This window comes from Neopsephotus bourkii, unplaced genomic scaffold, assembly GCF_033783945.1.
Source record: "Neopsephotus bourkii isolate Nb327-2 ecotype Australia unplaced genomic scaffold, CSIRO-AGI_Nbou_v1 NB_822, whole genome shotgun sequence".
In the NCBI taxonomy this organism is placed as follows: Eukaryota; Metazoa; Chordata; class Aves; order Psittaciformes; family Psittacidae; genus Neopsephotus; species Neopsephotus bourkii.
Genome location: NW_026901318.1, coordinates 291445 through 309087, shown reverse-complemented (window position 1 = coordinate 309087; position 17643 = coordinate 291445). Strand labels below are relative to the sequence as shown.

Sequence of the window (17643 nt, the reverse complement as noted above, 5' to 3'; positions counted from 1 at the left end):
TTTCATTTAAAGTTCATTCTTTTACCATGGATAGGAATTTTGCACTGAATAGAACATTTCAGGCACTTGGTAAGAGAAGAAAATTAACTACAGCAATTTAAGTCTCAACCATTTCAGTTGAGAATTTCTGTATTTCTATTTAGTCACCTCAGCAAGAATTACAACAGCAGGTTGATTTAGCCTCAGATCTTGTATAATAGCCATATAATTTATGGAGTAAGTGCAATTGTTTTAGACACCCATCATAATTAATTTTCCTGCAACATCAGCTAACACAGAAATACCAAACAGAGCTAGACTTTCCACAGAAGGTATAACGGCAAGTTGAAACTTTCCACCTCAACAAGATACAGTAGATGAAAAATTTATAGCTGGAAACCAAGTATTATTAATGAGCTCTACGGGACAACTTAAGATTTTAAGAGTATCAGGCCTTAAAAGGTATAAACCCCGATTTCTAAAGTCTACTTGGTTTGTCCTGTAACAACTTTATAAAGAGTGAAACTAGGCAATTATTATTAAAGATAGTTATTAAAATATGAAAGAATTTTGGCACAACACTTCAATGCCATCAAGACTAGGCTTCTCCCACTTTACTTACTCTATACCTGGAAAAGCTTAGAATCTTTCTGACGTTTGTAGTTCAAACTGAAAACCAGTTACAGATGAAGGCTGCAGGTACTACCTGAGCCAGCAATATGCTCCTGCAGCAAAGGCAGACGATGAATTCTTGGGCTGCATTAAGAAAACCATTGCCTACAGGTTGAATGAGGTGATTGTTGTTCTCAGATCAGCATTTGTGAGACCTTGCCTGATGTGCTGTGTCCAGGGCTGGGCTCCCCAGTACAAGACAGGCACAGACTTTGCTGGACCAAGTACAGAGTAAGCCCATTATCATCAAAGGGCTGGAAGCACTTGGTACGAGGAAAGACTGAGGCCTATGATCATTCAGCCTGGAAGAGAGAAGGCTTCGCAAGGGCACAGAGGGCCAAGAAATCTTTTCAGCGTGTATAAACACCTGACTGGGGGTGTAAGCAGGGGAGGAGAATAAATAAGATTGATCTAGATTCAATTGTACTCAGTGACATGACAAAAGGCATTGTGCACAAGCTGAAGTACAGCAAATCCCATTTAAACATAAGCTTTCTCACTGTGAGGACAGTCAAACAATGAAACAGGCTGTCTGGAAAGGTTGTGGAGTCTCCATCCTTTGAGGTGTTCAAAACTCAACTGACTAGGTCTTGGCAAGTTTGCCACAGTTAAACCTACTCTAAAGAGGTGCAGATGGACAGGAACATGACTATATGATCTCCACACATTTATTTTAACCTCAATCCCTTGACATATTTTGATAAATGTCTGATTAATAATTTGGGTACATCAAAACTTCCCTTTGAGAAAGGAATAGGTGTTCCTAGTGAATTACAAAAGAGGTTCTTAATTCAACATATTGCTATTATTTCAGTTGAAGTCTGAACTTTGAAATGCTAGAAAGTGCACTGACAACTTTTTTATCTTGAATTTTGCAGCTTACTATACTACTCAGCCAAGACTGATCAAGTGGGAAGATTATGTAATAAGTTAGCTATAAGAGGAAGTCAAATGTCTAATAAAACCTTGCTATGCAAACCTATGTGCTTTTTTCTGCAGTTGCCTAGGAGAAGCAGATCACTTGCAAATAAGAGCAAAAAGGGAAATACTTTGTCAGATGCCACTGAAAATGTAGTAATTTAAGAATTAAGAGCAAGACATTTGGTTCACTTCAATAGGACGAAAAAAACTCACACTGATAAAATAAGCAAAATATTTCCCAAATGAGAAAGAAGCTCTGACTCTAATCAGAGGCACATGAAACGCATTTGCACACACGTAAGCTTTCAATCCAGTGATGCTACTCCTGCTTGAAAAGTTTCTGTGTAACTATATTGAAGGACACAGAAACCAACAGTAGAAATCAAGAGATTTAGCAACACATCTAACAATGTATAGCAACAGAAAAATCAATCTTCTGAGGGCCATCTGCCAGCAGAGCAGAGTCACAAACTCAGCTACTAAGCATCCCAGACTGCTTAAGGAACTTACAGTATGCAACAAAGACAAATCAAAAAAAGAAAAAACCATTTACCTGTGTTTTTTGGGGCAGCTGACGCATAAGAGAACAGAAACAAGCGTTTAAGCAGCTTAGGAGTCTGGCTATGGTGAAGTATACCACTGACAATCTAGAAAAGGACCAAAAATTAGCACCCAAAACCAGAGCAAGACTATAAACATAAAAAAAACAAAAACATTTTTTACCAGTCCCGTTTTAAACAAAACTGTTGAATGGGTTCTATTCCCAACAGCTGAAAACTGATTTTTAGAAAACTTTCTCCGTTGCCTGCAAGATACTACACCTATGTGGCTTAACAGCAAATATTATTATACATGTTTAACTTCCAAAATTATCATTATTTAAATACAGGCAGTAGACTCCTAGTTTGGAGCTCAAATTAACCTGTCAAAAGACCTCTAGTTACCAGGAGACTAACTGTTTCCACATGAAAAATGATGAAGTCTAAAATAATAAGGTTATATACCACAAAGAGAACAGCTTCACAAATTTGCCTGAGCTGATTTCATATACCACTCCGATTTTCTTCAATAAGCCAGTGCATTCAATCTTTAGCTGCTATACATAACAATCTTTGATGAGGAAGGTCAGCTAGAAATCAGTCTTTTTTTTCTCTCTCAATTGGGAATGAGCAGAAAACACGCTAATGGATCTCTCAATGAATTTCAACCTTCCCTTACCCCCACAACTAAACACTCAACACCAAGCTTAAGAAAGAAAAATTAAGTTACTACACTTACTCTTTTCACTTCCTCTTCTTTTGTGTATCTCAGACAGAAATTAAACACCCTAAGGTCTTTACAGTAGATAATTAACTTCTCTGGGTATTTTCTCAGTTGTCCAGTTAGAAGTTTCTTTTTCTCATCATAAACTGCAAAATTAAAAAGTCTAAGTAAATACCAGCAAGAGTATCTGTTGATAAAGCTACCCCTGCTTAACTCTTCAAATTTTGAAAGAAACTAATTCAAGCCCAAGTGTTAACAAGTAAAAACCCTATAACACACACTGACAAGCTCCTGTGCTAATATACTTAACTTTATTTTTCTTAAACCAACTCAAGGTACTTCCTGCAAGGTAGAAAACAAACTTGCAGCAAGCCAGCTGCTGAGTGATTATTTCTGTTCACATCCTGACTGTGTAGTAAGTTCAAAGTTGTGAGATGCACAAAGAACATATTTTAGTAGTTCTGCCCTAAGGAAAGTCAAACTGAGATCTTTCCATCTTCCTAAAAACTACTTTTTTTTTTAAGCCACCACAAAGTAAGTCCCCAGGAGAGCCCTTTGTTCACTTCTGTTTGAGGATATATAATTTCAGAACTTCAACTGCTGCCAGCTAGGCCACTGTATACAAGATTAAACAGCGTCTTATAACCAGTTTTCACCAGTCTCTCCCTAGACCACTCCCTCACAAATCCACACCACCATTCATACATATTCTAAATACTCTGACACCTGTCCAAGGTCAGGCTTCTCAATAAAGCCTTTGCTACTATTCTCAAATGACCAGCCCTGTTCTCATTTAGTTTTTTTAGCAATACAGGCATACCTGTAAATCCTGCTCCAAAACATTCACCAATTTAATTGTAAATTAAAACCTCATTTTCTGTCAACTTTGCCATTCTGAAGACACCATGAATCTCACAAAACAAAGCTCATTTAAACAAAAAAAAACATTGTTTGGAATTTGCTATCTGTACTGCTATGCAGTGCTACTGCTCAAATGAAATGAACGTCTCCATACTTATAGGATTAGTCAACATACTGGAAGATCCTTGTGTACCAACCTTAATCAGAGACTTTCCACAGTACACTCTTCTTCGAAGCATGCCATTTTCAAGGTATTGTTTTGTTTATCCCAACAAGATAATAAAAATGTAGCTTTAAGAAGCATTAGGGATACGACTGAGCTCTTCTGTATATCTTATCTGTTATTTTGTCAAATATATCTGCATCTGTCTTTACTGGACTACTCAATCCTGGCCCCCACAGTGTCCACTCTATCAGATTTCTAATAAGGAAGTACATGTACAAAGAGCACAAGACTACAAGACACTTTGAAGTATGAGGCACGATCAAACAAGAGGAGAAAGCTGACTTACCTCCATAGATTTGATCTACACATTGCAGGGTTATGTCATTTTCTCCTACAATCTTATTCTTAAATTGGAGCTCCTAGAACATGAAAAACGTTCTTAGAAATGTCGTAATACTAGGCAGTAGCACCTTAACACAAGTGCATGATGCGTTCAGAATGTATTTTAGTGTCAGAACTACTTATTTTACAAGCTGTTAAGGCAGAACACTGAAGAACAGTTGCTAAAATACCCACAGATGCAGGTTACACATAGGCATAGTTTATAAACTGCACATCCAGTTTTGTCTCAGCCATGCTGAAACGTAGAGTTTTACTTTTCAAATAGCTTCAAAGCATAAATTTGTATTGAAAGTTGCTTTTCAAACTAGAATCACGGCAGTAAACAGGAAATAAAGTAACTTGATGTAATCCAAGCCCTTTTATAACAAGTTTCCTTGCTATGGGAACCTGGCAGGAAACAGAAAATCTCTTCAAAGAACAAGTATCCCAAGAATATTATACCATAACAGCCAGATTTATGACTGGGTAAATTATTTTATCTACTATTTTGGCAAACTAAGTGATCTGGGGCTTCACTCACTTTTAGAATTCCATGAGTTCAGAGTTTAAAAATGACATTTGAGTGATGCCACAATTAAACACTGTTACGGTATCTACTATTGTTATATATTATTACCAAAAGGTTGATGTACACTACATCAGCAAATTATATTTTACATGAAGACAGCTGTGAACAGAGTTAACCACATTCAAGATATTTCCACATCTGTAGTACTCTGAATCAGATAGCCAATACTGAATTTCTGTTAAGTGAAATATAGTTGACTTAACATGCTATAAACCCAAGATTTAAAGTTAGTGATGGAATGGAAATTACCATGGTCGACTTTACTATCAACGTTAGCACAAATCTCAGGTGATCTGTGAAAAGGGCTCTGCAGGTCCAAAAACCTGTATTTGACTGCAGAAGCCTTAGTGTAACATCTAATCTCCCTGAAATTTTACCTCAAGAAACTTCCAATTACAATCAGATCACTTTCTTCTTCACTGTTAAGATCATCCCGAACTTGAGAGCCATATACCAGGCTTTCCTTCACTTTTATCACATAAATGGACCAGACTGTTTCAGATACTTAAGTACATCAAAAAACAGGTGTGGCACTACCAGTCCCATTTGACAGCTCTCTTTGAACACCTAAACAAAACAACATTTAATTCACTTCTAAGAATTGGCAACTTTTAAACTTTTTTAATGTTTGACAGATCAACAGTATCTGATTTTTAAATTTTTGCAGTCAACCCCTGACTTTGGATGGAATAATTCAGAGCTTTACTGAGCCACACAAACAGTTAAATAGAGCATTTCCACTGAGTAAAGAGTTTACTGAGTCTTGTGTAGCCCTGAAATGTTCTGCAAGACGTAGCCTAAATTCAGACACATATTGTACAACATTCACACTTCTGCAACTTGTGCTAGGCAAGCAATCAGAAATCAGGTTTAAACAGACCATTACTTTTCAAAACAATTCATTCTTTTAACTTAATCTTCACAAAATTACCAATTCATAAGATACAAAATTGTATAAAATATGTCTAACACAGGCTTGCACTGTTTTTACTTAAATAGTCATGATAGTTTGAGGAAGGATCTGCATAGATCAAGCAGATGAAGACCATTAAAATTAATCTGCACCTATTAAAACTGTTTTTAAAAGCTATACTCATTCTGTATCCTTATATAAGGAATATTTAGTCAGGGATACTACATGTCTTCAGAGCCTGTTTGGTCATAATTAGAAGACTTGTCTTCCTACATTATCATCTGAAGCAGAATCATCAAGGAAAGCAATCTTGAAGTTTGTGCACACAAGTTTCCCATAGGTGCCACGGTTTGAGCCGTCTTCTTGTATGTATTTATATACCATGCTTGCCTCACAAAGCAGCAGTTCACCTGTACAAAAGAAACACTGATTTGAAATGTAACTGACATTTATAATTGAATTATTTAAACTGCTATGTTAAATGCAGCACTAACTTCCTCACAGTTTGTCACATGAGAAAATATTCCATCACTGTTACACAAAAACATTAAGAGACATCTCTTGGAATCTGTACCTTGAAAGCCTTCCAGGTTATCAGTACTACTCAAGATGGACTGAACACTGTTCAACTGCACACACTTAGTTCTGTAACCAAATACCTCTACCATGGACTGGTCTAAGTGGTAGGAGAGCAACACATGGAGTTGCAAAGACAAGCCATACAGTGTACTCAAAAAAACCCAAACCCCACCAAAAGGAGTTTGTACAGTCAAACAAGTTTAGAACTGTTCCAATTTTCCTTACTGTTAAGCTCTAAAAATGCTGAAACATTTGGTTTTGTTATGACGACTTCATCACAGTTAGTTTTTCATAGCTTTGACTGGAGATATTGCTTATTTTACAGGTCCCAGGGCTATTTGAAATTTCTCAAACACAAGTCTGCAGTTCTAATCTTTAAGTTAACAGGAAGTGAACTTCAATTTTAAGAAATTAAAACCAGATTCTAGGAGGTATAATCAGACAGTCTCTTGGTCTTTCCTATTACAAAACAAAACAAACAACATAACAATACTAGCTTGTTATAAACTTTTACTTGTATTTTATCTTAGTAACATCATCTTTCCTGATCTCTGAAAACATTTTTTAAAAGAAAGAATTGTAAATAAAAAAAAAAAAAAAAAAAAAAGCCAAAACATAAAACAGTGAATGAGGCATCAGAAAGTTTAAGTAACTCACAGTAGAAGCAAAGCAACTAGAAAGTATGTTTCCAGTAGTTACTGGCCTTCAGTATCCAAAACCACCTGAACAAAACACAAAACTACCTAAATTTATCTTCTAAGAACAGGCTAACTGAAGTATAAACAGTTCTCCATACGCAACTCACTTGAAAAAGCTATACTCAAACATTCAAATCTACAGTTTTTCAACATCTATGTAGATACAGATACTTGAAACATTTTAACCCACATGTTTCAACTCATATTGAAACACCACCCTATAGTGTAACCCATGTTACACCAAATATATTCACTACCTGAGACACTGATGCCACTTAAGTGTCTGCTGCACGCATTGAAATATTTAAATACCATTTACATGACTGATTTTTTCTTCTTTAATTGTAATAATTCAATATACAGCAGTTACCTGGTAATAAGTGAGGATTTACTTCTTTTTCTATGGGTTCCTTTACGTGTACTTCCTAAAGAGAGAAAAAGTAATTATTACTTTGCAAAGATTGTACCTTCAACACATGCTGTACATAACAGCATCTTCCTGCTTAAATTCCTCATATTCTAGAAACTAAGCAAACTAAAACAAAGGAAAACTTCCTAAATTAAGGAAATAATTTTGCAATGTGTTCCTTCCACTGCAGGTCATCAGACTACTACCTAAACAATTAAGTCAGAGGTTTGATACCCACAGTGTCAGTTATATGCAGCTGTGCACATAAATAGGAAATGCATTACGTGTGTGAGTAACTGACAGAAATAAAGCATTCTCAGTAATTCTTAAATTCTCTCAGCGCACATAAATAAGCATACACTGGAGACCATCATTTCCCAGAGTTTGTTCATAAGCTTTTCCACACTTAATATTTGTTTCTAAGGTATCCTTCACAGTTTTTCGAGCTTCATCTTTCACTGTTTTTTATTTTCTTACATATATTATTGCAGTCAAAGTACAAAAGTTACTAGATTATAGGGAAGTTACCAAGATTATAGGGAAAGGTATTTCAGATTCCCAGGGTCAAGAGATAAAACCAGCCACAGGATATCCTTTAGTTTGGACATAAATTCCACAAAACAAACTTAAGTTCTCAGTACCACTTATTCTAGTCTTAAGGCACTGACAGTTGAGCTAAAATCTCCAGCTGAAAGATTATTAAACTAAAGGACATGCTACACCCTTCCTGCTCAGCTAGTTCAGAACTTCCTTCTCCAAGTCTAGTAATGCCTTTACATACATTGAAGTCTTTCTGGAAAACTATTAGTTAACTGGAAGTGCCGTTGGGGCCATAGCAGTAAGCACAGTAATTTTAGTTTGCCATCAACACTGAGAGTCAGATATTGCAAATCAAGGCAAGAGACATAAGCAATAACAGGTTTGCTGGATTAAATACAAAGAAACAAAGGCTCTTGTGAGCATAAAAAATAATCCCCCTTTCCCATTCATATAAACACTTGCTCTCCATCACTCAGAAGACTCAAAACAAAGCTTGCAGGCTGCACAGCAAAACTAAAACCACCAGGAAACTACGTCATGAGAACGGCAGAAACATTAAAGACAGGTTGAAAAGAGTCAAAGGTTATAAAATGAAAGAGCGGGTAGTGTGAGTAAAAAAATCTGTAACTACAGCTGGCAGCTAATGCAGAAACCAACACAATTTACTGCCCTGGACTTCAAAGTTTGGATATTGTGAATTTTAATCAAAGTTCATGCTTGGCAGCCAAATAAATCACTATGCAAACACGGCTCAAGCTGAACACTGCTGTCTTCAAAGAAATACATACAGGTTTACCACTGTGCCTCTTCACGGCTGGTAGCTCTAAGTAAAACCAAAGCTCCAAGCTAAACTGGGTTTACTAGTGCCTTTATTAGTATGCCTTCTACTATCACTATTTTTGTGCAACTAAATGCAACACTACTTGCTCACAAACTATATGCCAACAATCACTGCTAGAGAACAGTAAAGCAGTATACTTAACTAGGTGCTTTTCCAGTGACTTTCACTTCGGAAGATATAAGGCATGCAACAACTACTGCTTACGTGTACGTACTGCTTGAATGCCTGTACTTATTGCTATGAGTACCAGTGTATGTAGTGTTGGTAGATAAGACCTGAGGAAAAAAAAATTTACCCCAAGTAAGTTCTTCGAGCTTAAACCCATTTGTTAAAATACAATGAAGCTTTTATAGCAGATATCACAGAGGCGAATAATTTTGAACAAGTGGTTTGGGTTTTGGTTACAAGCTAGATTGGTTATCTTCTGAAAGGAATTAGAATTTTAATTAAATCCCATACCAGCAGCATAGAGACCTCAGTCAAACACAGAGATCAGCTTGTAATATCCAGTTTCCCTCTGTGTTGACAGAACCCCACAGACCTTGAAGGGCGTACTATATGCGTAATTCCTATAACATAGGACAGCTTCGAAAGGCCAAGATTCCAGAATACTTCTGTTTGAAACTCAGTATTTATGTTCCTGTAATGAAACCATATTTTAAATACAAGTCATAAATATGCACTTTGAATAGGCAGAATGTGACCCATGAACACTGAAGAATCCATGCTGCTCATTTTTCAAGGAAAGATATTAAAACACATTAAATTCTAAGAATGTCACTAATGTCACATTTTGCATTTGCTCTTTAAAAAAAAAAATAAAAGAAGGTAAAGATCTTCATGAAGAAAAGTTGTTAACTTGCCCTGATTCAGTGCAAGCTGTGTGGAAACTCATAAACTTAGCTCATATTTCCACTGTGTTTCAACCTTATTGTTCTAATAGATTTCAGTTTGGGGGCAACACAGATCTTCGGATTACTTTAAGAGCCTGCAGACACTAAAATGCATCCTCCTCAACACTCCTTTATTCAGCCACACAGTTCATACTCACCCACCCGTTTTATCCCTGGGTTTGTATGACTACATGGTGAGGTAATTCCATTTGTAAGATCAGCTGGAAAAATCTGTCCTTGTGCTACATTTGGTTTTGTTGTTACTGCCTATTGTTAGCAGAATTGGCTCATCAACAGGTCAGATGAGCATAGAAACAAAAGAAAGGGAAGCAGCAGAAGCAAGTTTGTCCCTTTCCACAAGCCATTAAATCTACTCAGACCTCAGGAAAGGTCACCTTCTGACCATTTGTTGAAGTTAAGCATGCAAGCACTTCCCATGTATGACCAACCAAAAGCCATACACACCTCTAGATAATTCTTCATCTGTAGCTTCCCTGTTCTGAATGCCTCAAGCAGCATCTTGGCACTTCTTACTGAAGGTACAACACAAGAAGCACCACTACCAGCCAGCAGCTAAAAGCAGATATGAATATGACACCACACAAATGAGGAAAATTTGGATTTTGGATTGACTCTGAAGTTACAGAAAAAAAGACCTCAACTTTGCTGAAGGTTTTATAAAACTTCTTTCTCAGAAATGCTTCGCAATTGTGCACTCATCCTACATTCCTATTTACAGGCTGTCAAACAATGGTAAGCAATACAGCAACACCCCATTATCAATTGTAACAGTACAGAGTACCAAATCATACCAAAATTGTAGGCTGATGATGTGTCACATCATACTATTTCATAATGCACCATTCTTCTTGTTAGTTCAAACCAACTCTACTCCACTCTCATGATGTATCACCTGGAGTACTACATTCAGTTCTGGGGACACAAGAAAGATATGGACCTGCCTGACTGAGTCTAGAAGAGGCATGAAGATGCTGTGAGGGCTGGAGCACCTCTGGGTAAGGAGACAGAGAGACTTTGGCTTGTTCAGCCTGGAGAAGAGAAGGCTCCAGAGAGACCTTAAAGCAGCTTCCAATGCCTGAAAAAGCTACAAGAAACCTGGAGAGGGACTTTTTACAAGAGTCTGTAGGGACAGACAAGGGAGAATGGTTTTAAACTGAAAGAGGGGGGATTTAGGTTAAATATTAGGAAGTTCTTTACTGTGAAGTGTGGTGAGGCCCTGGCACAGGCTGCCCAGAGATGCTATGGCTGCCCCATCCCTGGCAGTGTTCAAGGCCAGGTTGGACGGGGCTTGGAGCAACCTGGTCTTGTGGAAGGTGTCTATATCCATGGCAAGAGGTTGGAACTGGATGAACTTTAGGGTCCCTTCCCACCGAAACCATGCTAGGATCCTAAGAACATCAGCTGATTCCACTATGAAACCTGCAATTGCCAGGAAAGGGAGACACCATGCTTCTTACAGATCTCTGGTTCAATAAAGGCACTGTTTTCCTAAAGGAAAACCTCTTCTTCTTGGCTTTTACCCGAGTATAGGGAATAACTGCACAGTTTGCAATACTCAGAGACTAATTCAGCTCTACCCCAAAAATATATTTAGAGGGGCTAAAATATGTTCCCCAAGTCTGTCTAGGGAGACTTGTCTTCCCCAAGTGCTGAAGCCTTAAGAGAGCCACCACTTGTGAGACATCATGAAATTAAATGCAGTCAGGTCAAACAGCAGTTAAGCTATATTAATAGGGTCTTGAAAGTTAGGGCAGGAGAGGGATCCCAAATGAGTCCTGTTTTTTGTCCTAGAGCCTTACCATAATTGAGAGCAATTTCTCACCTCCCACTCCACAGGGAGGTAAACAACTGTAGCCAGAAAGTGAGTAAAAAGTGGAAAACATTCCCTGGATCTTTTCAGAGGATTTCTTTTTTTTTTTTTTTTTAATCAGTATTACAGAAGATGTATATAGGTCTATTGATGCTGGGTGTTGCTTACCACTCTCATCAGGGAGCCCACAGATACAGTCTGCTGCAGCAAACCATATGCTGTAAACTCTGAACCCACCTCATCACTTAGTCATAGCTGGACATTTGTGCTAGAGGTAATTCCAACAATAAAAACCAGATTTTTAGTAAACATACTGGAGGAAAACAAAACATTGCTTATTAGACTCAAGTACTGAAGGAACAAGTTATCTCTTCTTCATATCAAGAGTGCTGTCTGAAACACATTCTTTCAAGGCTGACAGCAAACAGCAGTGCTATGAGAACACAGGCTATTTTAATGTTGCTATACAGTTTTTCAGAAGAAATCTCTGCACTGAGAAGCTCTTACACCATGGTGAGGCTTACTGTGAACATCCATTTCTTTTTTACTTATACTTCACCGAAAGGTGACAGAGGTCTGAGATAGCTTTCTTAACCATACATTTATCTTTGTCTGTTGTAAAAGTCAAACTGTAGGCTGAAATCTTTGCAAGTTGGTTGCGGTGCTCCTACAAGCAAATAAAGTATTGATGAGTAAAATAAATCAAACTTCTAACAGTTCCACTGGAATTTCATGCGAAGGAGGAAACACTTGTGTGTATGCCTAGCATCCAGTTTGTATTCATAAACAAACCACAATACAGTCTTCGTATTTTCTGAAAGATTCTGTCTTGGTCAAACAAGCCTAATCCCATGTTGTGTCATACAACTCAGAGGAGATATTTACTACACTTTTATTAAAGTACTAAAAATAATCTCTGTTTTCCTTCCTTTCACAGCTACATTATCCAATAGTCCATTAGATCATAGCACATGTTTTCCATGTCTGTTTCATCTTTTACCCTTTCCTCTTTCCTCACATTGTACTGTCCATCTCCTCTGACATCAATGCCCAGCTTCCCCCATGTCAGTCCTGAGCCCAGCTGTCTGCCCTGGTAACTCTTATTCCTTATATCATCCTTCAGTTCCATCACTCCAATTTAGGAGGGACATCATCCCATTTTAAAAGCGATTACTAAAAAACATACAACACCAAGATTCACAAGCAAGAATTCACAGTGGTTATGAGCCAACAGCAGTACCCAGTTTAAGAGACAAAGCACCATGAAGGAGAACAAACTTTTAATAAGGGCTAATACAAGAACTAATATCCTATAAGAATTAACACGAAGGATTTAACTTTTAAGGATGCATTCACAAAGTAGCATTAATCTTCAAATCAAGTTTAATATCCACATTTTATTCAAATAAATTTTTTTAAGGAAAATATCATCCAGCTTGTTTGCTGTGTAAATGCTTTCAGTTTTGAAATATTAAGAGTTAGAAATCATGAAGTAATTCATTGGTTCTTGTTTCTATGTCTCCACAGACAAATATTCCTAGTCTGTGATCAGACATGTCAAAACATTGACTTTATACCCTAGCATTCACCCCACTTCCTGCAGGGTAGCCAAGTCTGTCCTGAGCGGAAGTGTGTCATTAATATCAACATCCTACAGTCTTGCTCTCAACAGACCACTGATTGATCTGTGGTTCCATGTAACAGAGCATAACTAGGTTCTATTTAGTGAGATGTCAAAAACACTGCTTTTCCAGACTGGTGTATCACAGGAGAAATTACTTCTGTTCCTTTAGCAAACAGCATTTTCCATTCACTCCTTACTTCCATCTTGCCTATACTAATATGAATAGAGTTCCTGTTCCTTCTCATAATAAAACAAACCCCAACAGCAGCTTGAAGCTAACTTGGTTTTATTTTCCTGAGCATTACCTAGTGTGTCCCTCAGGTATCTGATGAAGAACAGAAGATGTGGCTAGAACAAAACTCAGCTCTGCCTGATCCATTTTCTTATTCTAGGGCTCCCCTAACCTAGAAGCAGCAGCTTAAGGTCTCAAACAACTTTCCAAGCAAACAAGGACAAGCCCAAAGAATCTGGAAGTTGCAAGCAAGGGGGACTACAGTGCAACAGTGGAATATTGCTCTGTACTGCACAGAAAAAGTTGCTGCAGCTTAGAAGTATAAACAGATTTGAGGCAAGGCTCCATAATTTCACTGACCATTAACTCAGATGCTATTTAGATGTAGCCTCACGCTCATGATGTTCCTGAACTGCTGTTTCTCACATTCTTACAGAGTCTAATAGAGGAAGCATCACACTGAACATACCTGTCTCCTATAATCTTCCCCAAGCACCTGGGAGTTACCCTACCTTGATGAAAGGAAAGTTCCTGGTTAACCAAACTACATTCCATGTAATACATTAAGTATCGCCACTGTTCTATTAGTCTTGCTAAAGTTTTAAAACTCAACTACAAGAAAGTTAACATGTGCAGGAAATTTGTGTTCAAAAAGTTATTTTCTCAGGTGCCTACAGAATACAGTTCCTTTACAGATGCTCATTTCTGTTTATTTTAGGATATCTAATCAACATGCTTCTTCCAAATCCCCAAGTAGCCTCACAGGTTTCATCACACATCTGAAGCTTTGTTTTTAATCCTCATAAAAATCTAGTCTTCAGCTTTCTGTAACCATCCCACTGAGGCAGTCATAGGCTGTCAAAAAAGAGAACACCACCCAACAGAGGAAAGACTTAAACATGCTTTACTTGTTACTGTCATCAGCCCTCAGTTTCACCTAGCTTTTGAAGGTGCAAGAGAGACACCAATTCTGTGGTAGAAGTCAGGTCTATATTTCAAAGCTTCTACTGCAAGAGTCCATGAAATTCTTAAATTTAAGGCGAAAAATAAAGGAGACTGTTAAAAGCAGCATGAACACATACAGAGTGAATGACTACAAGCTCTAGTGCATTAGGACATTTCACTAAGAGCTTCATCTTCCAACACTAAACACCTTTCTTATTCTTCCAGCAGCTGTCAGGATCATATTTGAAGAGATACATTACTGAAGTTACAATCAAGTTAAAGTTCTCCATTATTCAGTATCTTACTGCACTACACATACATTTGACTTGTACCCTTTTGCACTGGCCATTTTTTGCAGCAAAGGTGAAAAACTGACTTTAAGGTGAAAGACTGACTTCACACAGAACTATGTTTGCTGACTCCAGAAATACTTGTAGCTATCTTTTACATTCATTTTCACTGGGAAACGCAAGATAGAAATTTTTTAAAGTAAACTGATGAAAGAAGTCACCAGGCCTGAACAACATATAGAACCAGAGTTGCTATCAAAGCACATAAGTTTTGAACAACATAGCTGACTACAGATATAACAACTCTACACTGTTATTTCACTCGGTGAAAAACAAAAGCCTCAGGTTCTCCAAGTTCCTATCAGTGACAAACTCTATTAGCTAACAAGATTGCCAAAAATCTCCTCATTAGGAGGCTGTCAAGAGAACTGAACAACTAAGAAGAACCAGTTTAACACAGACTACAAATAACTAGGAAAGGGATAAAAGCAACCCCACAAATGGCAAGTTTTCACGCAGATTTGTCTTCCTAGAAAACAGCTGTTTGCCAGGAATAAGAATGAAGGAATACTGAGTAACAATACTGATCTAATACCATCTGCTAACAACATGACTTCAATAAATCGAGTCCAAAACCACTTTAGTCAAACTGCCAATGTAAGTTTCAATAAATAAGTGAAAGGACAACAGGAAGAACAGTGGGAACGATATGCATAGCCAAGAGTTCAGCATCGAGCTGTTAAAGAAAGACACGCAGGGCTCTAGTGAAAAAAAAAAGGACTTTACATAGAGCACACACTGGGCATGAAGTCATGTTAAGGGACATTAAGAAAAACAGGTTTGGAGAGTGCCACCTTACAAGATGAACAGTCACGATGACATGTGGTCGCTGGTTACCAAAACTATTCAAGTGAACTACCACAAAAACAACCAGCTTACACATGACTTGCCGACTACATCTTTTAAGCTTTCCGGAGAAACAAGACGCTTCCCCTCGCTCCTGGGGAAACAGCACACCGAACAACGCTCACACCAGCCTTGTTCCAACCACATTCCCGTCCCGTCCCAAGATGCGCTTCACAACTCCCCATGGAAAACTCCCGCTGCACACCCGGCAGCTCCCCCGCCCAGCCCGGCCGCTCACGGCAGCTGCCGCGGCCCTGACGGCACCTCCGCCGGGGCACGGAGGACCCCTAGGGGGTGCGGCAACTTGACAGCTCCGCGCTCCCCTCTCCTCACCCGCGGCCCCTTCCCTCCCGGCACCCCTCAGGGGCCGCCGCCGCCCGCCTCCTACGGGGCGGCAGCGCCAGCCCCGCCAACCCCGCACCTCCGGGCTGATGTAGGAGACGAAGGAGGGCTTGGCCGCCCTGGCACCGCTGCCCAACATGGTTCCGGTCGCCTCCCGTCCGCCCCTGGAGCCCACGGCAGCACCGGCACCACTCCCCGCCGCCTCTCCTCAAGGGTCCACAGCAGCGCGGGCGGTGGTATCCGGCACACGTAACTGACCCCGCCCACAGCCCACTGCCTGCCCGCTCCTCCAGGGCCGCCGGCCATGCTAGACTTCACGGCCCCGCCGTGCCCAATTCCTATTGGGTAGAGCAGCTGTCAGTCATAAGAGCACGCTGCTCTTATTGGCCTAGAGCGGGACTGCCCGGAGGAGGCGGGACGGTGGCCGGAGGAAAGGGAGGCCGGCAGGGGCGCGGCCCCGGCCGCTGGGGGCGCTGTTTCCGTACCCCGCAGCAATAGGGTCGTACCTTCCGCGCTGTGCCCCAGCACAGCGAGTCCTGCGCCGCGCTCCCGATGGATCCGTGCGTTCCATGGAGCCCCTGTGGAAGTGTCCCAGTGGAAGGTGTTGGAACATGAGGTGGTCCAGGGGAAGGTGTCCCTGCACGTGTCAGGGGTTGGAACATGAGCTAGCAGTGCGCGCCCCCGTCACAGAAACCAACTGCGTGCTAGGCTGCACCAAAAGGAGTGAGCAGCAGGTCGAGGGAGGTGGTTCTACCCCTGTACTCTGCTCCGCTGAGACCCCACCTCGAGCATTGTGTGCAGTTCTGCAACACGCAGCGCAGGAAGGACATGGACCTTGGGTGAGTGCAGAGGAGGCCATGGAGATGCTGCGAGGGCTGGAGCAGCTCTGCTGTGTAGCCAGGCTGAGAGAGCTGGGCTGGTTCAGCCTGGAGAAGAGAAGGCTCCTGAAGGGGGGACCTGAGAGCAGCTCCAGTGCCTAAAGGGGCTACAGGAAACCTGGAGAGGGGCTTGGGACAAGGGCCTGTAGGAAAAGAGTAAAGGAGAATAGTTTTAAGGTGAAAGAAAGGAGATTTAATTTAAATGTTGGACATAAGTTCTTCCCTGTGAGGGTGCTGAGGCGCTGACACAGGCTGCCCAGAGAAGCTGTGGCTGCCCCATCCCCAGCAGTGTTTAAGTCCAGGTTGGACGGGGCTTGGAGGAACCTGGTCTTGTGGAAGGTGTCTGTATCCATGGCAGGAGGTTGGGACTGGATGAGCTTTAAGGTTCCTTCTAACCCAAACCACGCTATAATTCTATGATTCTTGCTTAGCTGCAAAACACCCACCTTGTACTCACACAGGTTCAGATGAAAACGCAGTGTTAAGTAAAATCCACATAAAGCACTGAGATGCTGAGTTTTACCTACATTAGGAGAGGTGTGAGAAAAACTACATATAGCGAGCTCTCCAGGGAATTATTCTCTAAAACCTGCCTGCTGATACACCCCAAGAAGTTCTCTACCTGATGTCTATTAAAGTGTTACAGACGTGACCTCCCTGGAATGTGGCTTTTGGACACTGTATAATCAGCGCTGTAAATAAACACCAGGTTTACCAGGTATCTAGGTTACTTTAGAAAGCTTAATTTTTATGTGGATACAGAACAATGCAAATATTGTAAGCTGCCTGCAGCACTGCAGCAGGACTGCCCAGCAGTTTGAATGATGAATGGTAGGCCAGGAGACAATTTGCTTACGGGGTAGACCTTACGTAAATACTTTTACAGAAAT

General features: G+C 40.0%; 1 protein-coding gene across 1 annotated transcript in view; it reads right to left on the bottom strand.

Moving 5' to 3' along the window:
- Positions 1–16129, bottom strand: part of MTMR12 (myotubularin related protein 12) — a 33651-nt gene extending 17522 nt beyond the window's left edge. Inside the window, exons 1-6 of the mRNA XM_061355668.1 lie at positions 15955–16129; positions 7393–7447; positions 6019–6155; positions 4209–4281; positions 2851–2981; positions 2126–2219 (exon numbers count right to left, since the gene is read on the bottom strand). Coding sequence (XP_061211652.1) covers positions 2126–2219; positions 2851–2981; positions 4209–4281; positions 6019–6155; positions 7393–7447; positions 15955–16014 — 550 coding nt within the window. The 5' untranslated portion in view covers positions 16015–16129. The remainder of the gene's footprint in view (positions 1–2125; positions 2220–2850; positions 2982–4208; positions 4282–6018; positions 6156–7392; positions 7448–15954) is intronic.
- Between the last annotated feature and the right edge of the window lie 1514 nt (positions 16130–17643).